Below are 27,466 nucleotides of genomic sequence, written 5' to 3' on the forward strand. Positions count from 1 at the left end.
TTAATAGAAACCTTTTTATAATTTATTTGCTGTTGTTAATCTTTGTTATAAAAATGAAGCTGTAGCTAAACGTAGGGTTTCAGTGGTGAAAATCTGACCCAATGAACAAATAAATAAATATTTACAATCTTTGGCAAAAAAAAAAAAACAATGTTTCATTAATGTATATGAGAAGCTCTTGGTTTTTAAAACTACATAAATAATTTACAAAAATAATATGGTACATTGAACGTATTCACATCGTACCCACCACCTTGTACCATTCAACCAAATGCCCCAAGTGAAAGACTAAATGCCCTTCACATCCTCATGGTCAGAAGTCTCCCAATCCCGTGTTGGCCTTGGGAATACAGTTTCACCAAAAGTAAAAAGCGCAGGATAATAAAACACAAGGAAACTCGCCCTCAATGGCGCCAACACAAATAATTCGTCAAGACAAATTGTGGAAGCCCAGACCAAAGTCATGGGCTCTTTCTGTCTGACTTAGGAATGCAGTTGCCATTACCAGAAAGGGGATTATGATTCACCCCCACCTGAGGGACAAGATGCACTTCCACTGAACTCATGTGGAGTGAAAGAGACAGTACGTCCTGCTGGGACATCATGCAGCTTGAAGCAAAAAAAATAAAATAATCTAAATCAAGCATGTGACTGCCATGATGTGACTGATTAATGGGTGTGTCTGGAAAAAAATGATGTTTCCTTCAGCATTAAAATAAAAAGAACCTATATACAGCAAATAGGTAACAGTAGAAAGAACTGAATTGAAATCATTGGTAACTGTTTATATTAAGGTTCCATTTTATCATGACATAGAGCCTTATATCACAACCAGCAGATATTTGGTAAGTGTATCTTTATATCATTATATCCTTGTCATCTGTTTATTTCTAGAAATTATACTACATACTCGCTATTTTGTTTGTTTAAAATAAGTTATCGGTGAGTGGAGCTACATTCCAAATTCATTTAATAAATATACCAAAACAACTGTACCTGGAACCTTAATAAAATGTGTTACCAAATTCTGCAAAAGCAACTTTTGTATTATTTGGAAGCCTAGAAAAGGAGTAGGGTACGAAAGTGCATTTGCCAACTTCCTGACAGTCCATTTCCTAATAGCAGGGACAGGGAAGGATGCCCAGACAGAGATCCCAGCAGCCATGACTTCCAGCCAGGTAGATAGCTCCACAAGGCCCAACCCACACAGCCAGCTTAACAGGAAATCACTTATGCTGAGATTTTGTTCTGAAAGCTCTGACAAACCAGAGCTGGAATCCTGAAAGATTCCCCTCTGCAAGGACATGCTTTCTTTATCAAGTCAGCTGGAACTGTGGGCCAAGAGGAGTAAAAAAAAAAGTGGTTTTCATCTAATTTTGCAATCATTTTCTATGTTCTTATTAGTCAGTGTTTCACAACACTGGACAAGGGGCCACAATCTCATGTGACTACCTTCTGGCCTCTTTCTTACTGCAGCCAAGTTCACCTGATCTTTCTTCACAATCAACTTCACAGGATTTGTGTGTTATTGTAGAACAGCACGAATCCAAGAACAGTGACAACATTAAGCACTGAAAGTAGGTGAGCAATATTTTTTCATGCTTAATTTATGAGAATGACTTAAACACAATAGTCCCTTCAACTTCATATACACATAAATACTGTAAGTAATTACATTTTACATGTAAACGTCATTCTTTTTAAACAAACAAGAAAGGCAATGCAAAAACATGCTCCGTTTTCACTCCACGGTATGTCTCATATTTCATCAAAATGCTTTCCAATAGCAGGCTAGATGCTTGTTTTGGAGCTCCCTTGATGTTAATTCCTTGAAGGCACTTAGACTTGGTGCTGACGAAGGAGGTGAAGATCCACTCAGGTAAGGTCAAGAAATAGGAAATGCCGCAAGACAAAAAAGCTGCAAGTACCAAGATGGACCAATGTGTCTAGGAAACAGTATTTGTAGCACATTGCTGGAACTGTAGCCCTGTTCTCTAGACATCTAGAAGAGAAGGAACAATGGGATTAGGATGAAGCAACCAGGGGTATTTTATTATGTTTATTTTCTTCATCACATACTTGAAGACGAGGCTGTCCTGGAACTCACTATATAGCTCAGACTGTCCTCAAATGAAGTGATACTCCTGCCTCAGGCTACCAAGTGCTAATATTACATGCATCTGTTTTACCTATGACCTCAAATATCATCATTTTAATTTTAAGAAGGCATACATTGAAAGATGAGTAGAAAAGATTGATGGATGATCAAGAGATGTTTGGATGAATGAGCAGATAAGAGATGAGTGAATGAACAGAAAGATAAAGGGTGAATGGGTGTTTGGATGGACGAGTAAATAAGTTTTTGGAAGGATGCATGCATAGATGAGTGGATTAATGAGTGGATATATTAAGAAAAAAATAAAGAAAGAGCTTCAATGAAATCCAAACATAAGAAAGAGACCTTCAGTGGAAGAAGGAGCAAAAATAATGCCCTTATTTTTGCTTCTTTTTGATTTGTGTATTGTTTTCAGGGTATGAGCATTGGGAAATATTTGTGAGCTTTACCAACTTCTGTACAAGGCATGTCATCAGACCAGACTAGAGTCAAGCTTGCTTTCAGATTTATAATTTGGTTCAGATAAATAAACTTCTAGCCTCTTTTCTTCCCTCACTTCTTCCTTCCCTCCCTCATCCCTTCCTTCCTCTCCTTTCTTCTTTCAATTTTTAGTGAAGATAGTAATCTAACATGCTCCTAGAAATTCAGAAGGTATAGAAACAAGAAACGAAAGAACTCATTACCGTGGCAGGTAGAGCCTGTGACAGACAAGAAAATATTTGTCCTACCAAAGACACCCAGACTTAATTTAAAACAAACAAAAAAAGAGCCATCAAGAAAGAAGGGAAAGAAGAAAAAGAAGGAACAAACTTAAGTTGCCTAGACTATATCTTTATTGGGAAGAGAGGAAGCCCTAACTCATAGCAGCAGTTCATTTCCCTGAAATGAAGGCTCTGAAGACAGAAAAGTGGATGCCAGCCTGTCTTGGTTCTGTGAGAACATTCCCTGATGTGAGCATGTACTCACCTCTGCATTCATACTTGAGATCTGAGAAGTACACCATTTCTTGGGAGAACACAAACAGACCTAGTCGTCCACCAGCATAGGTCTGGTCATAGATTGGTCCTGAGTCAGCCATGACCTGCTTTCCTTCGTGCACTAAGACTCTGAAAAGGGGAAAGGAAGTAAAGGATGAAAGAGAACTTGAACTCAGCAGCACATTTACCTGAGGCCAGTGGTTGGCTCTGGATGCCAGCTGTTGACCAAGAGGAATCCACTCTGCCTGTTTGGTGCTGAGGGTGAAAGCATGACCTTGCATTTGCTGACCAAGTGTTCTGTGCTCTACCACTGAGCTACACCCAGCCCAGTCCAGAGGGATCTGTGGCCCCACCCTCTGCTCCAGGTTCCAGCAAAGAGGCAGGACTAGGATTTGCCTTCCCTTTAGCAACACTGTTCTGTCATACAACCAAATCTAAAGAGACCATTCCTTCTCACAGGCAAAGCTGACAGACCCTTGGTGTGTGTGACTACAGTCACCCAGATTTTTAGTAGGTTGCTTTTAAGAGCCAAAGCAGTGTGAAAAGTGAATGGTGTTTCCTGATTGCTTTGGGGAGTGGGTGCCTGTTTCTCTTCCTTGGAGCCTGGTCTTTCTCTGAATATGGCTCCCATAGCTTTCATTTTCCATGAGGATCCTGAGTCTCATCTCTGTCCCATTGTAAAAGCTGCCTGAGGGTGGAGACAGAACTCTATCTTCCTGGCCCAGGGTGGGAAGTGATGCCATGGAATTCTCAGATGCAACACATGACAGATGGGACATCTTTGCAGAGCTCTCACATCCCAAACACCAGCCTACACCTCACTCACTGAAACCACCAAGGATCCACAAACACCAGGCAGCTGGGTGTGACTCGGAGGGACAGCTTCTCCTTATCATGCACGAAATCCTGAATTCTACCCAGATAGTTGTGGAGTTCTTTGTCTGCTACCCGACAAGCATCCTAAGACACAGTTTACTTTTCAAGGTTTTAAAGTAAGTAATGTAGAGTAAGGATGCAAGATAGATGACCAAAGGCATTTAAAACTAAGGAATCCAGAGAAGACTGTAAGAGTTCATTATGGCATACTTATCCAATGGGAAGGCAGACAGAGAAAGAAGAGCGTCCATGCAGTGAAAAAGCCATCCGGCCTTTCCATTGGCCACCCAATGGAAAGGCAGAGTGGTTATTTAATGGAAGAGAAGATTAGCCCATCTAGTGAAAAGAGGGTCCCGAAAGGCCTATCACTGGACAGACATGAACAGCTGCCCTCACCTTATGTAGCCTGTCTTTGGCCTGTGGATCAGGTGCCACCTGTAGGCAGTGTAATCTTTCCAGCCGATGTTTTTGGGATCATGCCATAGAGTGCGCACCTGTGGAAGAGCAACATTGTTGACGGGTAAGATGCCTGCTTCTCTACCATCCTTCTCCTCCTGGACCATGCAAAGCAACATCCCACTTGGTGTACTATCTCTTTGGTACCTTTTGTTTTGCATGCTGTATTTTTCAAACACCGTGTATCATCTACCCTGCTACATACACCTGCGGGATGCTACAATGTGCACCTAAATCCACCCCAGAGAATGTTACAGTTAGCACTAAGAGCCTGAGACCACTTGGCCCAGACAGTCATGATCTGAATTCATATCATCTGCCTCTTGGAGGTGGAACTATAGACAGGACTCACACTGTCAAGTCCTGTCTCTGCACGACATTGGCCATGTGTTCAATCCTGCTAACCATGTCAAAAGCACCAGGCATGCTGTGTTTAATAGAGTGGGTATTCAACACCAACTCTTAAAGTGATTACTACTTGATTAAAAATTAATGAGAACAGAAGGGTGTTTCTCTCCAGAATGGGCCAGGAGTTTGGGGGTCTGTCTGGAAGAGGTCATCAACTGCCCAGGCCCTCACCTGGCCTGCTGTGTTTCCCGTGTGCCACAGGGCATTCCTCAGGTGCTCGCCAGTACCAGTGGTGGAGTTTACCACTTTCAGTGATACACCAGAGTAACCATAAGCCCGGCTGGGCTTGTCTTCCCAGTAGGTCTGGGTGACCTGCTTCCACATCACCACATAGAAGCGGCTGCTGGACTGATAGCCAAAGACGAAGCCAGCATAGTCATCATCCCGGTCAGTGTTGACATAGAAGGTGCCACTGAAGTCCACAGACCCAAACTCATCAAAACCTGGGTGCAGAGGAAACATAGATGGTCTGGAAGCCCAGGGAAAGGCAGCTCAGGAGCCCCTCAGGGACCCATGTCACAGAAACATGGGTCTAAAGAGCTTAGATTAGCTTAAATACCCCATGTTCTTCACAGATTGCCAAAAGTTACAGGACTTGGGACCGATTGACCATTTTGTGGCAGAGGCTGCACTGTGTCATATATCATTTCAGAGAGTCCATAGTATGAACTGCTTTAACTGGATAGCAAATTCAATAGACCAGAAAGGCGAACCTGTGCTTTCCAAGAGCCCCTAACCAGATTATGAAGGGAGACTGTTCCAAGCATCAAGAAAGTGTAAGGCTAACAGAAAATGTATCCTGAATCCTGTCCACATGGCCTTACTTGGCCACTCAGCCATACCACCTCACTCACGGTCTTACCTACAGCAATGCCAGGGTCCGAGTTTGCTGTCTGCACCAGCTCTTTGCCCTGGTGACGAATTACCCAGTTGGGATCAATTTGTGTGGTTCCCTTGGGATCCAGAGGGACCATCTGGAAGTTCCTGAAGTCTGTCTCAGTGATGGCGTTGTTCTCAGGGCATACGTCATCAATGTCTGGGACGCTGTCATTGTCAAAGTCATCTTTACAAATATCACCCCGGCCATCGCCTGTGAATAAGGAAGATAAAAACTCAGGCACACAAGGTAGGTTAGTTGTATTTGTCTCCATGAATATGAGCAGAGATCTCTGGGCCCCTAAGGTCTGAGGCTACACAACTTGCAGTTAATTGTAGATTGCAGGTTAACTGCCTCCAGAACTTTGAGCTTGTAGAGCTATAAGGAATTCCAGGGACACTGCAAACATGGCAGCCAAGGATAACATGGCGTGGTAAAGCCTTCATAAGAAGGCTTTCTTTCTCTGCTTTCTCAGCTCCCCACACTCAGAGTTGAAAACAGAAAGTTGGCTGCTGCCAATGTCTCTTTAAGCTCATTTCTCATTGTTGCTCTTTGTAACTGGAGCCATTTTAATTTACTTGGTATTTGAAGTAGAACCTTTCCAGCACACATGACTTTCCCTAGGGAGAGCGGACCCAGTGGGGTTGGTCTGCAAAGAGGGATAGGTCATGCCTGTGATCTTACAGCTGCCCTGTCCTTGGCCATGGCAAGATGCCCGAAGGCAGAGGCAATAGGCATTTTGCCCTTATTTCTAAAAGAAGAAAAGAAACCATATTTGGTATCTAGATTGGTATCTTGATTCCCCAATTCTTCAAACTAGTATCCCGTTCTGTATCCAATATCACAGGCTCCCCTACTGTGTGAAACATATAATTAGGGGTATGTGTATTTTACTCCTTGAGACAGGGTATCATAGCACAGGCCCACCTCAGGCCAGCTTTTATGGAGCCAAGGATGACTTGGCTTTCTCCTGTTTCTGCCTCCTGAGTTATAGGTGGGGTACCACTATGGCCTTGTCTGTGTAGTACTGAGTATCATGCTAGGCCAGTACCCTACCAATTAAACTATTCCCCAGCCTCAGTAACAGCATCTTAAAAGTAATAAAAATACTCCTAGCTTCTCCTTCCAGCCCCCTTCCTAGGTGAGCCAAACCCCACCTCCCGCTGCCTGCATCAAGCTGGGAGCTTTCTGCTGAAAGGCCTCTTCCCTGTGCAGGGAGGATCCTGGAGCTGCCCTTGGGCCTTGGCCAGCCTTTTCACGTGCTTCTGAGTCATACTGGCTGGACACCCCAGGACTCCTGGTCTCCATTTGTTCAGGATAAGTGTCTTCCAAAGAGAGCTTGGATCATCCTGCACTGGGAGGGAATAAGGACCAGCCCATTACCAAGCACAGCTGCACGCTTTGTTATGTGGGACTGCAGTCCTGCCTGGGGTGTGACTTCCTCCAGAGCCTGCACAGCTACAGACCCCTGGTTTACATAAGGCCTTCCATTTTACACTTTCCCTATCTTAGGTATTAGATATAAAACAATAAACACCCCCCCCCCATGTCACTGGCTGCGTTCTGCGAAAACATTTTTCTATCTAAGTGATTGCCAAAGAGTTTCAAAAGTACACAGGTGCTGAGAGGTTTCCTCATCCTGGCACAAAGAGACTTCACCCCTATGACTGGTAGAACGTTAAACACACAAGAAGCAGCTGAAACTGCCAAGCAGGCTAGACAGAAGACCAGCCACCCCTGTGCCCTGCACCCTAAGATAACCATCCTGCTAACTCCAATTTTAAAGTAGCTCTATTACCAGAGAAGTTCTGGCTCTGCGGGACTATGCATGTGCTTTGCACCACACGCATGTACCGAGGAAGGCACCCACCGTCTGAGTCTTCCTGGTCTGGGTTGAATACAAGGCGGCAGTTGTCCCTGTCATCTGGGACACCATCATTGTCATCATCAGAGTCACAGGCATCGCCCTTGCCATCGTTGTCATGGTCAGCCTGGTTGGAGTTGGAGATGTATGGGCAGTTGTCTTGGTTGTTCTGGTGGCCATCATCATCTATGTCTTCATTGTTGTCACACTGATCTCCGACAAGATCATTGTCCTGATCCGTCTGGGGGAAAGAGTGGGAAGTGAACGCCATGAATACTCCCTGAGGAAGCACATGAAGACTCAGGTATTAGACTAGAGACCTGCTCCCCTTGTGTTACAGGCCAGTACTGGAGCCAAGGTGCAAAAATGCCCTATGCTATAACACTTGCTGTCTACACAGAAAAGAGCCTGGGATCCAGACGCCTGGGTTCAGAATCTCTTATCCTGTGCCCCATCCTAGAGGGAACTTACTGTAGTTAACTACCACTCAGCAATCACTATACCCACCATTTGTTACTATATACTCAGCAGATAGTATTTCTAGTTCATATTCTTCTCGTCCCTTCCAAGGGCAGGCCTGGAAATGTAGCTAGTTCTGGGTTTGCCTCAGGGTAACCATGGAGACCAACTTCCCCCCAGACAGTGAGGGGAAGCCACTTCCTTCCTTGGCCTGTGGCCACCTAGATATAATGTGCTTAGATTTGGGCTCTCTAAGAGGTTCCAGCTGAGATTATAGAAAACTATGCTGTCATGCTTGGCAGAGCCAATGAGAACCACACAGGAGCATCTTTTTGAGGCCGTTTGAGGAGGAGGAACGCCCTGAGAAGAGATGAGGGTGACCTGAGATGTTGGTCGCTCTCAAAGGCTCCTCTCTAGGCAGCAGCTGGGGACCACGGACCCCTGTGTGGAGACATCCAATCACCTGATCGGGGTTGTGCATCAGAGGACAGTTGTCACAGTGGTCGCCCACGCCATCCCCATCTGTGTCTCTCTGGTCAGTGTTGTAGACATAGGGACAGTTGTCTCGCTCATTGAAAACATCTGTTGGTGAAACAAAGTGGTAATACACTGAGTTAAAAGAAAGTACATCATTTCCCCATCATACTGGATAAGATACAGACAAGATTTCACTAAGGAGAGGTCAAAAACGTAAAGATTATTAGATTCATGGAAGAATCCATGATATATTTTCCATTCCTAGTGAAACCCTGTCTCAAAAAAAAAAAAAAAAATCCAGTTCCCTTAACTTAAAATACAACAAGTGTCTGGGATTCTCTGGGCAGTGATGCCCAGGTAGGAGAGGATGAGTGTAACATGTCTATGAGCATGCTGCTTTGGGTGTTACCACTGGGATCTCAGAAAGCATGTGTTAAGTCATAGGAACATGGTAAGCTCGGGATGATGCTGACCCATCCATTATACAAATATGTAAAGTTAGATGGGCAAGGGTTTTAGAAGTCTGAAAATAGGTAAGAAAGTCTACCAGTTCTGGAGAGATAATAATTAAATATATAAATATATCTAGAGAGAGGGGGCACAGGAACCTGAGACCCCACTCAGCGCAACAGACGCACCAGCCTACATTAGGATGGACATGAGGTGCCTGCTGAGTGCATCAAGCTCTGAGAAGGCAGAGTGCTCCAGGCTGTCCTGAGGATAACGCTGGATGTAGAAGCTGGCTGGGAAGTTCTACAGGAACATGTACTTAGAGATGGGTAGAGGGAGTCAGAGGGGATGAAGGAAATTCAGGCTGGGAAGGGATGAGGAGGAGTGTGAGACTCACGGGGTACACAGAGGCCCTACTGTGACACCCCCAGGAAGGAGTGACTGAGTTCCAAGGGTGGTGTGGCAGGTCTCTGGGCTCTTTCAGGGAGGCCACCAGTCTCAGGATCAAATGCCAACTTGCAGTACTATCAGAGCTCACAGGGTACCAGTGAATCACTCCATCTGTCTGGGAACCCAAGCCCTGTGGTTAGGCCTTATTAATAAACAAGGAGAAGCCAGAATGGAGAGAGACATACAGCTCCCCTCAATGCCTTCTGGGAGCAGATGGACAAGGCGAGGGCCCCAGTTCTCAAATGTTTTAGATGGAGGGTTCACTGCAGCTGTGGGATTGGCATCAAAGGAAGAAAATACAGAACACTGTGGTTTTCTAAAAATGAACCTGAGGCTTGTGGGAAAAGGCAAGCTATTTAAGGAATCAGTTTCATAAGTATATAGATAAATTGGGCTCCTCTAAAATGTTCAAAATTGCAGTTGGCCCTGGTGTACATGGAAGGTAGCTACCAGGAGCCACAGAAATACCCAAATCCAGATGTGTGAATCCATTACACAAAAGGGAGTGATATTTACAAACAACCTACATACTGGAAAATCATCTCTATATTATAATTTTGTTGTTTAGATTAACGGCATGGTAAAGGTCTCGGGGTCAGTAAGATGGTTCTGTGGGTAAAAGTGCTTATAACACAAACATGATGACCCAAGTTGGATCCTCAGAATCCACATTAAAACCAAACAAACAAAAACCAGATGCAGTGGCGAGCATCTGTAATGGCAGTCTGAGTGGAAGACACAGGAGAATCAGCTGGGTGTTCTCAGAACAGCTCCTCTGGAGCACACAGGCAGCAGAAACCACCAAGATCCTGCTTCAAGAAGGCAGAAGGAGAGGACCAACTCCTGAAAGCTGTTTTCTGACCTCCACACACAGCGGGTAGCACCTCCTTCCACACACCCACACACTCACACATCCTCACACACATCCTCTTTCTCTCTCTTTCGCGTACACACACATAAATAACTTAAAATTTAAAAGTCTGTGCATGCTCAGTGAATGCAATCTCCTTTCCTATGGCTGGTTGGTTTGTGGCTCTGAACCTCAGCATGCCACGTACTGACTCACTCATAACCATGCACCCTGATCTGTGTCACTAAAGTGAGCTGAGCTGCTGACCGTCTCCATCGATGTCCACAGAGCAGGCATCGCCCTCGCCATTGTTGTCTGTGTCAATCTGCGCCTGGTTGTGCACATAGGGGCAATTGTCACAGCGGTCTCCAACCTCATCCTTGTCATAGTCTAATTGACGGGGATTGAAGAGAAGCTGGCAGTTGTCCTAAAAAACACCAGAAAAGGACATCAGAAAGAACACAGACCATACATCAGAGCTTATGAGTAGACAAGTTCAGTGCTTATGAGTAGACAACCGACAAAGAAAATGAGCCAGTCAAGTCTCCACAGGCACTGCTTCACAGTGGTTTCACAGTGATGTACACAGCTGTCCTATCCTACGAATGTGGGCATTTCCCATTGCAAAGCAGCAGTCTCCTCTACCTCACAGGGATTAGAGAGTCGGTGAGTGGATGGATGGGTGAGTGAAAAAGAATGTGAAAGCAGATGGAGGAGAAGACTGAACCTCACCATAGAGAACCCATCCTCGGGGAGCTATGTGAGCCCCACTCTAAACCTTCTTTTGCAGCACCCTTGTCTTGCCTCTGAAACAGCTCACCAGAAGAAAAGGAAGCTGAGAAGGTTTTGTTTTAAGTACAATTAAAGAAAGTGACGTTACTGAGGAGTTCCTGCATTGTACCCCAGCTAATAAGCATTTGCAGTGACAACTTTCTCTATTGGTGGCTTCAGGTGTTCACAAACGTGTCAGAAGAGCAGTTGAGAGTCCCCTCTTCCGACCTCTCAGTGCCTGAGGGCGGCGCCATCCTACCTTCTCATCGTTCACACCGTCATTGTCATCGTCCTCATCGCAGGCGTCTCCAATCCCATCCTTATCGAAATCCTCCTGCCCGGAATTGGGCAGTTTGGGACAGTTGTCCTGTGAGTTGGGGAGGAATAATAAGCATGAAAGCGTTCCAAAGCGTCCTGCTTTCCAACACAGGGAAAAATAAAACAAGACTTAGGAAGCCAAAGATATAAATATCTGATACAAGCCCTCAGATAGAAGCAGAAGAACGAGGGTCAGAGCCAGCTGGCCTGGACCTATGCCGTTCTAAGTCCTTCCCTGGGAATTATGTCAGTGCTGCACATGAGTAGAGACAAAAGGAGCCCTGTTCTGAGCCCAGAGGCCTCAGGAACGGACCAGACACCTGGAAGAACAGAGGAGGGTGAGGGCTGCTTGTACCAGCAGAGATGTGGAATGGCAGCGTCCTGGTTTTCCCACAGCCTCACTCAATGAACCAAGAGCTGCAGCATGCCCGCAAGCTCAGCCCTCACTGGAGAGCAGCATCCAACGGCGTAGGCTTTGCAGTTCCTGCGCTCAAACGAAGACGCTTAGGAGGCAGGGCTAGCTCCACGCCAGCTCTCCACATTGGATATGTGTGACAGCGGGAGAGCTGCTCCGCTCCGTCCACTGTACGGTGACCCAAACCTGAGCCACAAGGCACCGGCTGAGGAACCAAAGAAGAGCAGGGCACGGAAGTGCAGTTTTGGTTTCAACCACCTTGATGCCTGTGTGTGTGTGTGTGTGTTGTGTGTGTGTGTGTGTGTGTGTGTGTGTGCTGCTTCCTTGTTTCTGTGAAAGCCCTGAGTGTTTAGCCAATACCTGCCATCTCCACTTAAGAGGCTCTGTCTGACAAAAGAAATTCCTGCACTAAAACTTCATCACTTTTAACTTAAAATGAGTTAATACACATGTAATTATGTTTTTAAAGTGACGTCATTGGTGGGAAACCCTGTGGCGCTTCCACTTGCGAGGCTACAGCGGCTCAAACCTGTATTAGCCTCTTCTGTAGCGTATCAAATGTCCGTTCCCCAAACACGACTACACCCTGCTACACACATGCGTCTTTGTAAAGAAAAGAAAAAACATTTGCTGGGATCTTGCTGAGTGATCCCAAGCAGGAAAGCTTGTCTGGGGCCCTTCGGTCTCCTACACCCTGTGGCCAGCCACGGAGTCAGGCTGGGCACCTCACTGCTGTCGGGCTCAGGGCCCAGCAGCAAGCACCACGGGGCATGTGCTGCTTTCCACAACAGTCCCTGGAAGGGGAATAAAGTGAAGCGAGAGGCCACCTGAGTTCAGTGCCACAGTCCAATCTTGACGCCTACGCAGAGCGTAGGCCGGAATGAGACAATTTGGAGGTTTTTCGCTATCCAGATCATTGCTTCCAAATTGGCCCGTCTCTCCTGGCAGTGAGTCACTGAAGAGGAACTAGGGTGGTAGAGCAAACCCTTACCCTGCCTGGAGAGGACAGGCCTGTTCACCGATGAAGCAGGATCGACCGGCAGAACCCTATGCTGATGACAAGGCGGAGGCGCAGCCCCCTAGGCTGGCCAAGGACCTCTGATAACGACTGAAGCACAGAACCCTGGCTCTCAGCCTGAGAGCGTGCGACCCTCACCTTGATGCAGTGATAGGTGGCGTTGGTAGCACACACCAGGTTGCTGTTGGGCCAGCCGTCCAGGTCTGAGTCCTCCCCGCAGATGAGCCCATCCCCGGCGTAGCCCGTCTGGCACTCACACTTGTACATGGGGTCACTGAAGTGGCCCAGGTAGATGCACTCGGCATGCTTGTGGCAGTTGTGAGTCTTGTCCTTGCAGGGGTTCTCTGGCTCACACACCTGTAAGAGCGAGAGCAATATGAACTACAGACAGGACTACTGGGGAAGATGATGGGCCGCTGGCACCCTTGAGAACGCATGAACTAGATGCCTGGTCCTCAGTCTTGGATTTCCAGCCTCCAAAACTGTGAGACATAATATCCCTACCCTGCCTCTGGCATTCTACTAGAGCATCCCAGTATGGACCAAGGCATAATTGCTACTCTGAAGTTCATAGGCTCTCTGCATGAAAACATCTGGATTCCTCTGTGTCAGCAGGAGAGGCCCCAGATGAACAGAGCCCAAGAGGTCCCCTCTCCCAACAATGCTGCCCTTTCCCTTCCACCCCACCTCCACTTGCCTAGACTTTAGGAACACAGGTAAGGCCAGCACCACTTACTTGTTTTTCCGTTCTAGCAGCCTCCAGGCCAACCCCAAAGGGCTGGCTCCCCTTGTAGCGTGGGGGACAAGGCAGGCAGTGGAAGCCGGGGTTGGTGTTGACGCAGCGGGAAGCTTTGTTAGTTGAGAAGCAGATGTCTGAGACCACGGCACACTGTGAAGACAAACGGAAGTTAGCCTCTCTCCAGATCTCCACAGGATACCCTGCTGCCCAAGGCGGAGGTACCAACCTCATCCAGGTCCTCACAGTAGGTACCATTGCCCAAGAAGCCCTCTGGGCAGGAGCCACAGGACCAGGAGCCATCAGGGAAGCTGTTGCACTTGGCTCCAGGAAAACATGGGTTGGATAAGCACCCATCTACATAGAGAATGTGGGACAGGGTTAAGAACACACGCCACATATATGTGCACATGTGGGCATACACATATTCAAGTGTGCATGCCCTGTGACCTCCCGGTGGGGCAGCTCCTTTCACACACACACACAAGCAGACACGGCCCATTACTCACCAATAGGGCAGCTCTTCTTGTTGCACATTTGATGTTCCTTCACATCCCCCACACAGTCCTTCCCTCCATACTGGGGCTCAGGGCTGTTGCAAACCCGTGTGCGCTCACGGATCCCTCCGGCACAGGTAACAGTGCAGGCCGACCAAGGGGACCAGGGGCTCCAACGGCCATCGACTGTAGCGAGAACCAGGGAAGCTGACTGAGAAGAGGGCTGGCTGTATGGCGGGCATTGGCACGAGCAGCAGGAAGATGAAGGAGATATCTTGGCTATTCCAGGGAAGTTGAAGGAGCTGGTGTGTAAGTGAGAAGGAAGGAACTGGCCTGCTGTGAATTTCCAGTCGTGATTCAGGGAGTGATATTGGTTACAGAGATGCTGATAGATGGCTTTGCCTCTGAAAGAAAATACCTACAATCCTTTCTAGCCAGAAGCCCCGAATTTCCATACTTAGCCAGGCCTCCAGCACAGACGGGCCTCTAATCTCAAACACTTTGTGGGATTGATTCTTATTGCATTGGACAGGTGGGGAATGAAGACGTGGTTTGTAACATGTTGTGGAAGCAATCCTCCTGCATCCAGTGCTCCATGAGAGCCCAGCCTCGCTGGGGAGAGCCCGGTATGCTAAACTGTCTCCTGAGCCCTATCCTGAGACTCGCTCTGTTCATTTCCTGCTTTAGGTCCAAATTCACATTCTGGCTTATTTTCCTGTAGGTGATTATCTCTGTCTGCCTGACTGATCCGTGAAAGGTACAGAGGACTTCGGGAAGTCAAGGTATGGAACCAGTGACAGGCACGGATGTCAGAGCAACAGAACAGCCACACTCTCACTGCTGGAGCCATGTTGGCTTTTGATTTAGTGACCAGATTAGGTTGGGGCAGGGCTTAGTTACCAGCAGATGGCACCCCCTCACCACCCCCAGAATCACCTACTCACTTGGGCACGGTGCACGCTCGCAGGCCTTGGTCTCGCGGCCACTGCCCTTGCAGTTCTTGCCACCCATCTGGGGCACTGGTGAGTTGCAAAGACGTATGCGGGTGACATTGCCAACTCCACAAGTCACGGAGCATGAAGACCAGGGTGACCAGTGACTCCAGCCACCATTCTGCCGGACTATAAGAGGAAGCAAGAAGAGATCAATGTCTCAGGCTGTGACCCCGGGCTGGGCAATCCCTAACCCCAAGATCTGCCTTCCCAGCTAATCCCTGTTTCCACTGGGGAGGGCAAGCAAGAGAACATGACCCTCATGCAAGAGAAAGCTTCTCACTTGGCAAAACCTCCCCTGAGGCCGCAGCCTCCAGACACCAGCAAATAGCTGCTGCTGGCATACCCACGCAGGACACCGTTCAACCTGCCCTGGACCACTCACTTCTCGTATCGCATTTGCCCAGGCTGCAGGTCCTTGTCTGGATGGAGGGGCCCAGGCAGGTGTTGCTGGTGACGTCACAAGAGCGGCCTCTCTGCTGGGTCCCAGAGCCACAGGTGACAGAACACTCGGTCCACTCTGCCCACGGAGACCAGCCCTCATCATTGTCTGTAGCTAGCCAAGAAGGTACAGATATACATGAGGTTGTGCCCTCCCTCTCCACAGGCCTCAGGTAGGTCAGGCCCTATGACCATGTGGGGCCTGCTTTGGAGACTTCTTAGCAGGAAGACTTCTATGGGCGGAGGCCTACCGCCTGGGCAAGGGCTTGGGTGCCTTCGATGGGAAGAACAAAACACAGGGAAGAGCAAAGCACGGGGAAGAGAACACTGAGTGGTACTAAAGTGAATTATCTAGATGTGTTCAGGGAAGCTGGTCCACAGAGTAGAGGAGATGGCTCCAAAAGAGGATGCTGAGTCTTGTCTACAGGAGGCATTTTCAAAGTCACCAAGAGGACATTTCTACATAGCTTCTGGTGACTCATATAAGATAAAATGTCAACCATTTGTTAAAATTACAGGTTGCCTAGTTTATTTCCAAACACTTTAAACTAAGGAAGATTCAATTAAAAGGCAATTCTTCTAGAATAAATTTTTCATAGACACACAGGGTATAATATACCAGTGCTGGGGCCTAGGCTAAGCACACAGTAGGTCTCTTAGTAGGTGCTCTTTAATAGGGGACTTCCAGTAGGGGTCCCTTTGGATAATGAAGGAAAGAAAGAAGAGCAGCTGCAAGAGACAACACTGAGCACAGGCAGCCAGAGCACCTAGGCTGTCATACTCAAGCTGTCTATTGTACCCTTGCCCTCGCCAATGTAGGAGCTGAGATTCTGGACAAACACCAAAAGAAAAGACCAGAATAAAACCAGAGCAGAGGCACGCAGACACTGAGGGGTGACAAGTGGGTGGGAAGGCCTTGCCCACCCATGCGGGAAAGGCTGTAACTGAGCATCGGCTGGAGGCCAGATCCAGACCATTGGCATGGTTATCCACAGACTGCTGGGGAATTCTGAGGGAGGCAGGGAGCTCTAGAGCACCTCTGGGACTCCTTAATGTTAGTCCAGCTCTGTCTCCACAGTGCCGGACCTCACACAACTGGCCCCGCCATAGTTTCAGTCTGGGTCACTTGGACCATGTCTCTGTTACTTGAATGCATCGTTGAGTAACAGTCTCTGGATTTTGTGTTTATTTACTGTATCATGGGTTACACAGCAACTGTCCAGTCTTCACTCAGCCCAGGTCTAGTGGCAGCTCCTGACTCACAGTGGCTACTGACACAGGGGCCTTGTTCTTGGCCTGGGAGTTGGAACTTTAGTCCCTTCTGGGTCACTGGGGGCCTCCTTGTCTGCCATGAGCCAGAACAGCTGCAGGCACTTAATTTCTAGAGCTCTCAATGGCTTCCCGGCCACTCGCTGGTGGCTGATGTGGGCCTTACCCACCTCTGCTCCCCTCCACTGCCTGTCTACAGGAACTTGAGCCTCGCCCTCCTCTATTCAAACCACAAAACAGACAAACAGATGCAATCCCAAGGACTCACAACATGTTCACTACAGGCAACTTACAGTGGGAACAGGATGGACAGCACTCGCCCTCCACAAAAGACGGGTTGGCACAAGTCGCAGGAGAGCAGGTGATCTGATGGCACACTGTTTTAAATTTCTGAAAGTATAGAAAACAAACACGTGGAAAACAGTCATTGACTGTAGGACACTGTCACGGGAGCTGGATGGGAAAGGGTCAGTATAATGGCTAGGTTATTTTTCCATCCACAATTTCTACTTCAAATACTGGGTTGGAGCAGACCCAATGGCTTCGATGCTCTGTCCTCCCACCATGAGCAAGGAAATGACAGAACATTTCCAGGTCACCCAATATCTGAGGTCAACACACAGACAGGGAACAATGTAAAGAAACTAAACCATCTACGTTTTCTTGATGATCGCCAGGCTTTCCTGATGTCTCTGCCGAGCACGGTGGCCCTGTCAGAGACAGATGGGAGCAAATGCAAACTATGGGAGCCCTGAGGTAGCTCCATTCCCACTGTCTCTCTCCATGATGTTGGACAATGCTAGACAGGCCCCACCCTCCATGTTGTCGTTTCTTTTTGCACAGCACAAAGAGGTCAATTTAAGTTACATTTATGTTCACTTCTATGTCTGAGGCTCTCATGCTGAGCCCTACATGTATCTGAATATCTTTTGTACATATGTGCTGAACAAGCCATAGCCATAGCCACAGCCTAGGATATGCATATGGCAATGTGAGCGTGTCCGCCCTGTGGGCGGCACATCTTCCTGCGGGAGGACTTACTTGTCTCTGGAACTCACCTTGCAGGTGCACGTGGTACAGCTGTCTACAACCCAGGTTTCATTTTCTGCAAAGATCCGGCCCTCCTGCACACAGGCCGACATGTTTCTCGTCTTCAGAGGGCCCCCAATGAGCTCCAAAAGGAACTGGTTATCACTGGACTGGAAACAGAGGTGAGGGTTAGGATAAGAATTCCATGGTCCTCCTTCACGGAGGAGCTTAGGTCAAGCAGCGAAACCACCGGGTGTGGGTGTAACCCTGCGTGCGGACAGATGGTGCCTCAAACCCACATGAACTTTGCAACAAAGACTGCGTCACAGAGCTCAACTATACGCACTGTCTGTCTCCATTGCCTCCGTCCATCTTCTCATCTCACAGCTAAATCCAATGCACGGACAACCGTAAGCGCTAGCTACCATCTCAACCCCTGGGCTGAACATGGCTCATAGATGAAAGCAAAGCCACCACTGTGCACAGTGCGCAGAGGTCAGGGGAGAAGGGCCAATTCGTGAATTCACCCACGCTTCCTTTTTTCAGCAGGCAGGACATGATGGGCCTCATGTGATGAGCACTAGCCTGGAAGAAGACAGCCATTATCCTGGCCATCCGAACATTATGCCAGGAAAAGGAGGTAAAATCTAAAACTCAGATTAAACTCCCATAACTGCTACTAAACATCTGCCTTGGCCGTCTCAGCACTCCGTAGGTTTCCCCCAAGGTGGACTAGGTGAGGGGCGGGGGGAGGATAGGTTTTAGGGATCAGATGAATGTCACGAATCTTCTACTACAAATACACACAGAAACACGCCATCCCTGAGGCCTTGTGCAGCTTCAGGGTTTCACACATCCCTTGGTCCTTGACCTCATGTTCAGGGACTGAGACTGGAATACATTGCAGCTTCAGAGAAGTTGCCCGGCCCTGTGATCAACCCCTATCTCTTCTGAGCTCTGTTGCCAGGTCATCCGGCAAGGGCCAGGAGCATCACCAGGCACCAAGCAAAGAATTACATGATGCCACCTGGGGAGGCAAACTAGAGTGGAAGAGAACTGTGCCCAAAAGACAGCCTCACAGAGCACTCTGCACAGGCCTCGGGGTGGGCCTTTCTCCCTCAGCAATCAAAGGAGCCTTTCAGGAAGTGTCTGAGTGGCGCTCTCCCTGTCCCACTACCGCTTCTCATGATTTCACAGGCACCACAGGGCAGCACAGCCAGAAGAGAGTACAACTCTCATCTCCCTCTTCAAAGCCGCAGAACACTCGCCCTACTTCCACGCACTTTGGGCCACACATTCAAGTCTGTCAGCCTTACAAAATCGTGAGGCAGAGGCATTTCTCAAGCCTGGGCTGCTCCTCTTAATATAGCCCTTCACACAACATGGCTTCCTCTGCATGGATGCCTTTTACTCTCCGGGAGCTGCACTTCCCAGAACTGCAGATCTGTTTTGGAGCACTTCTGTCCCCGGACTGTGTCTTTATCTGCAACACTTCTTGCATCTCTCTGTCTTTCTTTTCACTAGTAACAGTGTTCCCAAAGGGCCTGACCTGGACATCTGCATCATGTGTCTTTCTAACCAGAGTTTTTCCAAACTAGGGAAGCATTAGTTCCCAGAGCCCTGACCAGCTGTCTCGAAAGGCTCCAAGGAAGACTGGCCACTGAGGCTTCCCTGACAGACTGTTGTCTGTTTCCACTACCCTTGCTCACCACCTCACCCTCCACCAGGCACCCACCACTTTCTCCAGGTTCTTGCTCAGCTGGTTCACCATGACATGCAGTCCAGATAGCTCGTTCATCATGTTGCTCAGCTCCTCGCAGGAGTGTGTGCACACTTCCTGGGTCTTCTCTACACCCTGGCCCACCATATCTGTGGTGACGTGAGGGCTCAGGTGCAGGGTCTCTGTGTGCTCACTGATGGTGTTGACTTCAGCTAAAGGGAAGAAAGCACGGTCAGCAGAGCACAGGCTCTGTGGTACCAGAGCTGCAACTGTGAGCTGGCACCCACTGACACAGTCAATAGGAACTTGAGCCTCGCCCTCCTCTATTCAAACCACAAAAGAGACAAACAGATGCAATCCCGAGGGTGATCCTGGGGGGTCACCCCCATAGCTATAAACTGGAACCCATAAAAATCTGTGCTTACTTGGAGTGGCCACATGCTAAATTGTATCTATAAACTCAAGAGCATTTGGTAGCAATTGCTTCTAGGAAAGACCTGGGCTTGACAAAAGAAACCTGTCCTATATCATATGCCTATACCATCCCTTGGCAGGGCAGAGATCCAGACTGGGAACGGAGAAAGGCAGGGCTATACATCACACATCTCAAGTCCATGTACTCATTCCTCCCTTCACTTTTCCTATGCCCCATTTCAACCTGAGGGCCAACTCTTAGGGCTTCCTTTCTGAATAAAAGTGAACTCAGGTATCTTCACACCAGAAACATGACACCTCCAGGCAACACTCTGCTCTCCACACATCATGCTCTGATGCCCAAGGGCTCCTCAAAGCAAAGGTAGACACTCATGGTCCTGGTGCAATCACAGGGAGTCTATCTGCGCCGTGCACACACAGAAGACCCCTTAATTCTCAAGGTGCTTTGAGACAAGTCCAAAAACAGAGTCACCCTCAGAAAAGAGTGAGGAGCTGCAGGGAAGGCAGGGGTGACAAGCATCACTCCACAGGTGATTGCTCATTACTTGGGCTCAACTTCTTGTCACAATCCACAGTGTGCCACTAACCACAAAAAGCCATGCTAATAGTATCAGTATTTTTATAGCCTCAGACAGGGGCACTCTTAATTAGTGGGTTCAAGAGAATTTCATTCATCATTTATGTTTTTAAAATCTTTAGCTTATCTAAGATATTTCTTTTACATGTCTTAGAGCTAAACAGAATGAACTAATTTGTGCCTTTGTTCACCCTGCCCCTACCATGGATGGGGTTGGACAGACAAATGTTTGAGCCTGTCTGTATCTCCTGTATCTATCTATACCCGTTTCTGCAGCTTGAAAATTTGAAATGAAATTTGAGTGGTTTAGCCGTGTAACAGAGAGATTCTCATTTTGAGAAACGTCAAAGAAGCCATACTCTGAGGCCAGCCTCAGGAGCTTACTGGAATCTTTGAGTCTGGCATGATCCATGAAGAAGAATGGGAGTCTCTGGCAGGCCCCAGCTCTGAGTGGAGAACTCACAGTGGGTCCTGACTTATGGATGGAAGAACATAGATGCAGTTAGTCCATTCTTACTCCACATCTTAAGAGAACAGATTTAGACTTCTGTGTAAGTCCACTGTCTTAAGAATGGCTCAGAACTTCCAGAAACGTTAAAGTGTTTGCTTTTAATAGTTCTATGTGTTGTTGACTTGTAACTCTAAGCCTAAAACAACCTATTGACCTACATGTTAGAAAGTGTTTGAAAGCCATGAAAGGTATGAATGATCTTGATCATGGACTGAACTATGACCTCAGACCCCCCCCCCCATACACACAAATGGGATTGTTAATCTTAAAATCTATTCAGAATTGATATTGTTTTCAAGGATTGGGAAGTCTAAGCTGCCCAGCAAACTCACCCACAGAGGATAAAAGCATTTGACCCAAGTCTCCAGCAGGGCATACACACACATGGCCCAGGAGCAACCTACCCGGACAGAACAGAAACTCCTAGATCCAAGCTCACGCACCTGCCTGCCTGTGTTGACAGCCTTTCTTGCTTAGAATATCTTCCACAGAATCTGCAAACACGAGATGGACATTCTGCAGCAAGCCCTGGAGGGAGACAGAGGAAACAGACTGCATAAAAACTCAATGGGAACTGATGATACTTTTATAAATGCAGAATAGAAGATTCCAATAGCCCTGGGTCACCTCTGCTTTACCCAGCATGTCTGAAGTCTCTTTATATCAGTTACCCTTTTCCTGTTAGTTTGAAAATGTTACTAGTTTCTCTCTCTCTCTCTCTCTCTCTCTCTCTCTCTCTCTCTCTCTCTCATACACACACACACACACACACACACACACACACACACACAAATGCATGCAGAGGCTTAGAATAAAAATATTTCTAACTAGAAGATTAACCTTGGAGAAGAATGAAGAAGGCCTAGGGATGGGCAACTTTTGCTCCCTGTATATTACCAGGTAGACATCTGGGGAATATCCTCACATGGGAGTGGAATGCTGCGTCGTGTTGTTGCTTGTGATTCAAGTCTCAGAAACACCTTTCTGTTTATTGTAAACGGGTGATTATGGTGTGGTTCACCCAGCCCTAGCATACGCCTTTAATCCAAGAGCTCTCTGTACACCAGATTTAATAAAGTTAGATCCAAGACCCAACATTGCAGGTTCTAAATTCCCAGTTTTAGAAGGATCCAAACTTCCTGAGCCACAGCGAGGGGACAGGGAGGTATCCACGCACAAAGCAGCAGCTTTTGTTTGAGAAACTCAGTCCCTCCTTAGTGCCCCAACTGCTTCATTCCCAGAGTAAGGGCTGGGATGTGGCTTCAGGCCTAGTAAAGTGATTTGGAGTTTCTGGGACTCTCAGCACCTGACTCAGGTATCCAAGAGCAGGATACCCTGACACAGACCCGCTTCTCATAGCTCAGGAGAATGTATTCTGTGCATACTGAGTTGATTGTTATGAATATGTGCATGCATAGGTGCCATGTGTACAGAAGCATGGTGTACATGTGTGTACACATTTTCTTATGTGTCCCTTGGGGGGGGGGGTGACTCCACATGTCAGTATTATGTTTACGAGTGCAAATGTGTCTGTTGTGTGCGCACATGTGCAAATGTGTGTGTGTGTGTGTGAGGGTGTGTGGTCATGGCATGCATGCTTCTGCGCGCTTGTGCAAGGAGTGTGAATGTGTGGTGTGTTTCCCTATGGAAGGGTTACACCCTTCCCACACACAAATGCTGCCCTGAGCTGCCCCGTGCCATGAGCTCCCTGCAAAGCTCTGTCCCGCGGCTGCCGGGCTGCATACGCACCCTGAAGTGACTCTCGCGAGATGCACCTTTGGCCACGTACATCCTGCTCCTGTCTGCCTCCAGCTGCTCATAGAACGGCTCTTCCAGGGTGACGCTGTCAACGAGGTCGCAGCCCACATACAGGCTATAGGTCTCACTGGCCACCTGCACGGTCACATTCTTCCACTGGGAGTCGGCCAGGCCCACATCCTCCAGGAAGTTGGTGTGTTGAGTGCCTTCCACCCAGTAGTTGAGGTCCAAGGTGTCCCCTGGGCCATTGGACACAATCTCAAACTGCCTCTGGGAGGTGCCAGGGCCTTCCAGCACCAAGAGTGTACCCCGGGAATTACGGTCCTGCTTCAGCTGGGCCGTGAGGAAGAAGCCCTCCTTTCTCCTCGCCAGCTTGACAATCCTGCCAAAGTCGTCTGTGTTCACTGGGGGGATGTAGTCAAACCGTACAAACCGGTAAGCGGGCACCCCGGGGTCAGGCCCTCGGAACTGCTTGGCGCCGATGGTCTTCCGGTTAATGTTGCTGACGCCGAAAAGGTCAAACGACGTGTCTTCGCGGTGGTCAGCAGCTGCCGAAGGGAATCACAGAGGCACAGTTACCCACAGGCTGAAGCTGAGGCTTTCTGGGCTGCAGGCCGGAGGGCCGCAAGCTCGCAAGGGCTTCTCCCCTGTGTCTGTCTCTCCCAACCCTGGCTGAGCTGTAGCAGCCTCACCGTGGTGCTGGAGGCTGGCTTTCTCCAGGGCTACAGTGCAGACTATGAACCCAGACCATGCCGCCATCCATAAATGCCAGCAGTGTGCACATGCCCACGGCGCACTGCAGACCAGGCCTCTGAGTTCCACCCCCTGACCCCTGGAGTTATTTGTCCCAGACTTGGGCTGAGCACAGCCTCCCCTCCATCATGGGACTGGGGAAGAGGGAGGCTGAATAAAAGGAGGCCTTTGACTTTGTTGCACGTGGGATTTTAGTATCTGCTAACTCCTTCGCTGCACTCTTGGGATGATATTCTGCTTTAAGGAGATTGATTGATTGTGTAGACAACTTTTCATTTCTGCAGAAATGCCTTCAGTGACTGATAAACAGTGTGCACTACAGACTAGGCCCTGAGACAACAATGGACGGACCACATGCTATGAGTGTTTGAAGTCAGCATCCAACTTCCAATGAGAAAAGTCACCAGGGTCTCATCCAAAGTTAAACACGTTCAATAATTCAAAATAATAGACTAGGATGGTAAAACAAAGCATAGCTTCTCACCAACTGCCTAGCAACTGATAACAGACTAAACTACTGCTTACAAAGGCACAAATATCATCATTTTAATAAAGATGTTGACAGTAACACAAGATAATTAGACTCTGTGACCATTGCTACTAAAATTGGCAGTGCAGGTTTTATAAATTCTTTTATAAATTATAATAGTGCACAAAGGCCAAGTCATGTGACACAAATACCTCACCACTGCCGCACTGCATTGGTGTTTATTCGAACTTCCAAAAGACAAGCTCTCTGTCCTAGACAGACCACCCAAAAGTCCATAATTTTTTTTTTTTTATCTACAAGAAGTTAAGAAAGCTTCATGTGTTGGGTGCGGTAGCACACACCTGTAATCCCACCTCTCAGGGAGGCAGAAGCAGGCATATCTCTGTGAGTTCGAGGCCAGCCTGATCTACAAAATGAGTCTATGACAGCCAAGGCTACACAGAGAAACCCTGTCTTGAAAAAAAAAAAAAAAGAAAAGAAAAGAAGAAAAAGAAAGAGTGAAGAAAAGAAAGGAAGGAAGGAAGGAAGGAAGGAAGGAAGGAAGGAAGGAAGGAAGGAAGGAAGAAAGAAAGAAAGACAAAGCTTCATGTCTTCATGTGCTAGATATAACTACAACTGTATGCTGTACCTGGCCTGCAGCTAAGACACGCTACAAACAGAGACATGGGTTATGTCCATACTCACCATAAGCTCTTGGCCCCACGCCCAGAGCCAGCAGGGCCAGTGCCCAGAGCATCCTGTCTCCACCCGTGACACTTAGGAGAAAACCAGTCTCGTGGGTGATGATTGCACAGCTGCAGCCTGAGTGTCACTGGGAAGTTTGCTCACGTGACCTTTGAAAAACAGTTTTCACACAAAAATCAGAAGCAAATGTATCTGTGGGAAGCCAAGCTCTAGACAAGACACTTCCTTCCCAGCTAGGCTCTTCCAGCTGCTGCTGGCATTTACCCCACTGCTTCTCCCTGACACTGAGGTGAGGGGGTTCTACGCCCCCTTGCTGTGCTATCACCATGACAACTTGGGGGTCCTGTGGCTGTGACTGTGCCTGCTCTTTGGAGGAGCAAGTGGAGGCTATGCCATAGCATTGTTTGTTTCCCTGAGACTCTGCTGTAGACCCAGTTGCCAAGATTTAGAGACCTAGACCCATGGAGTATCCTGCAGAGTCAGAACACTCTGAAAAGGCATTCTATGTAACTATCCAGGAAAACCAGTTATGCATAACTTAATTAAACACAATCAATACTGACTGCATTTAGAAGTTAGGAATAAACTCCACATTTTTCTTAGGGAGAGCAGAAACTTCGACTCAGCAAGGATTTTACCATGCTTTTCTATTCTCCTGCAGGCCTGTTTTTCCATTCTCAGGGATTCTAAGTTGGCTCAGCAGACTCTGGATCAGAAGTCAGGAGGCCTGGCCTGGAGCCTGGCTCCTCTGTTAACTCCTTAGCGGCTTCCTTGAGCTTTGGTCTTAGCTTCCCATCTAAGAGGCGTACGGGGCTATGGCCTGTCACACCCTGCCCTGTGGAAACTGACCCATACACTGCGGTCCCTCATCTCTGTTAGATGGCTAAAACGGCTTAGCCTCTCATGGATAAGGACATCCAAGCAGTCCCCTTCTCCAGAACACTTTGCTAAGCTGGAAACAGTGGCCTCACAGAGGGAAAGTTTCCTCCCCGGAGAAGAGCAGTTGGGCAAGACCCTCAGTTTCAGAGGACCTGGGCTTGGCTCCTAAAGCAGTCACCAGTGCTCATGTGCTGAGTGCAAAGTCAAGTTGCAGGAGGCAACGAAACTTACCATCTCACCTGAACTCTTAACACTAGCTTTGCCACCCAACTTTTCATCCTCTGACTCAGTTTCCTTGTCCGTGGCTTGGAAAAAACAAATCAAACTTACTCTTAAAATATCAGCCTATCTGGGGTGCTAAAGAGAGACCCTAAGCAAATGAATATTCATGGAGCTATTTGAGGCACAGCTAACCAAGGTGTGGAGGGCTCATATGTCACCTCTTGAAGTGGCATTTCTCTGAGAATTCAAGTGTGAGGCAGACCCTGTCAGACACTTCAGAGAACCTTCAGAGTCCACACCTGAAGATTCAGAGTCTAGCCTTCCCTCTCACTGAGTCATTAACAAGGTGTGTGCCTCAGGACACCTGCCTTTGAACTCCAAACCCCAACTTTCACCTTATCCCAAGGACAGTTACAAGATGCTGGCTCTGCAAAGGCAAGCTCCATCTCAGAATGACATTTTACAGCTCAAGGTGTCCAGCATACATGCAGAAGCAGACTACATTAACCCGTGTTTGGGTGAAAAGTCAACCCCAATCAGGAGGGTCACAAATAATCAGCAGTCATTAATTAAGATCCCATCTCATGTTGTTGCTTTCCCCAAACCAAAAAGGGACAAAGGAGTGAAAAGTTCTGAAACAAGCTTCCTAGCAGCCACTGCAATTGCATCCAAGCTAGACATACACACACACACACACACACACACACACACACACACTCACACACTCACACAACTCCCCTGAACTCTTCCCTGACCACAAGTCCACACTGCTGGCTTATGGGTAGACGTTCATGAAGGTTTTCTGTAACAGGCTGTTATCACAACTTATATAGGTCTTAAAGGGTTCACTTCACAGAACATTCAAAGTGAAAGTGCCTTTGCTGGGTGGTTTCTATGCCCTTTCAACCCCTGCTATTCTGCCTGCCTCCCCTCTACCCTCTCCACCACATCATTTTCTTTTAGCTGCCCCAGGCTACCAACTCTTATTGTATGCAAATTATCCAAGCAGCAACCCAAACACACTCACATCAGTGACACCCCCCCCCACATTATAATGACAGCAACACTTGTTCAGATGTTAAAAATGTTTTCAGTCAGGATCCCTATAATCCCTCTAATTATTTTCACGTTTTCAAGGGATTCTTTGACAGTCCTTCCTCTGCTTCCTCCTCCGTAACAAATTTCAGTGGAGAACCTTCTTATTTTAAAGTAGAAATTGAGTGTGCGTTCTTCCCACCCTAGGAATGAAGCCAGTCAGACCCTTACTTCATAGGGTTCCTGCTGTGGGCAGGACCGGTAAAGACCCTGGAGACAAAAGTTCCTGGCAGGTCCCTACACAAGGCAAACTTGGGGTGAGGAAGCCACTCTGCAAGGCATCAGAGGCCACATCTGCACTTTCCTAAAACACACACACACACACACACACACACACACACACACACAAATATTTTTTAGAAATAAAAAAGGTACCTGATGTATTTGAAAATGAATGACGACCGATGTCAGTATTCTGAGTCTGTCCCGAGGAAACTAGCCGAGTGACCTGGCCAGGGAGGCTGCTGACAGTCGATGCTCTCTCTGCCTCCAGGCAGTGACCGGCTCCTTTATACGCCTTTTCCCCAAGAGCCCTGTCAATCAGACACACGCGGAGGCACGTTTAATTCATTCTTTTGAAGGAGTGTCATAATTCC

At 47.9% G+C, this 27,466-nt stretch overlaps 1 protein-coding gene across 1 annotated transcript; it reads right to left on the reverse strand.

Moving 5' to 3' along the window:
* Thbs2 (thrombospondin 2) lies at nucleotides 1-27,466 on the reverse strand. The gene is made up of 22 exons (XM_055616127.1): nucleotides 27,246-27,466; nucleotides 24,675-24,823; nucleotides 22,739-23,295; nucleotides 21,433-21,517; nucleotides 19,482-19,678; nucleotides 17,776-17,916; nucleotides 17,011-17,107; nucleotides 15,393-15,563; nucleotides 14,960-15,136; nucleotides 14,028-14,201; nucleotides 13,748-13,875; nucleotides 13,519-13,671; nucleotides 12,921-13,139; nucleotides 11,291-11,398; nucleotides 10,528-10,687; nucleotides 8,497-8,615; nucleotides 7,581-7,815; nucleotides 5,696-5,923; nucleotides 5,005-5,276; nucleotides 4,366-4,463; nucleotides 3,083-3,222; nucleotides 1-2,002 (listed from the first exon to the last, which is right to left on the reverse strand). Exons 2-22 carry the CDS (start codon nucleotides 24,724-24,726, stop codon nucleotides 1,995-1,997), a joined length of 3,519 nt encoding a protein of 1,172 aa, XP_055472102.1. The 5' UTR covers nucleotides 24,727-24,823; nucleotides 27,246-27,466; the 3' UTR covers nucleotides 1-1,994.

The sequence above is a fragment of the Psammomys obesus genome, unplaced genomic scaffold, assembly GCF_907164565.1.
Source record: "Psammomys obesus unplaced genomic scaffold, mPsaObe1.curated_primary_1811, whole genome shotgun sequence".
NCBI classification, from domain to species: domain Eukaryota; kingdom Metazoa; phylum Chordata; class Mammalia; order Rodentia; family Muridae; genus Psammomys; species Psammomys obesus.

Bases quoted from the DNA above. Each gene is read 5' to 3' on its own strand.
- Thbs2 (XM_055616127.1), bottom strand. From the start codon at position 24,726: ATGCTCTGGGCACTGGCCCTGCTGGCTCTGGGCGTGGGGCCAAGAGCT. The intron at 17,917-19,481 runs GTGGGTGCCTGG...CTCTGTTTCCAG, and splicing joins GCAAGAACCTGGAGAAAGTG to TCCAGTGATAACCAGTTCCT. The intron at 14,202-14,959 runs GTGAGTAGGTGA...TTCTCGCTACAG, and splicing joins CGAGCGTGCACCGTGCCCAA to TCGATGGCCGTTGGAGCCCC.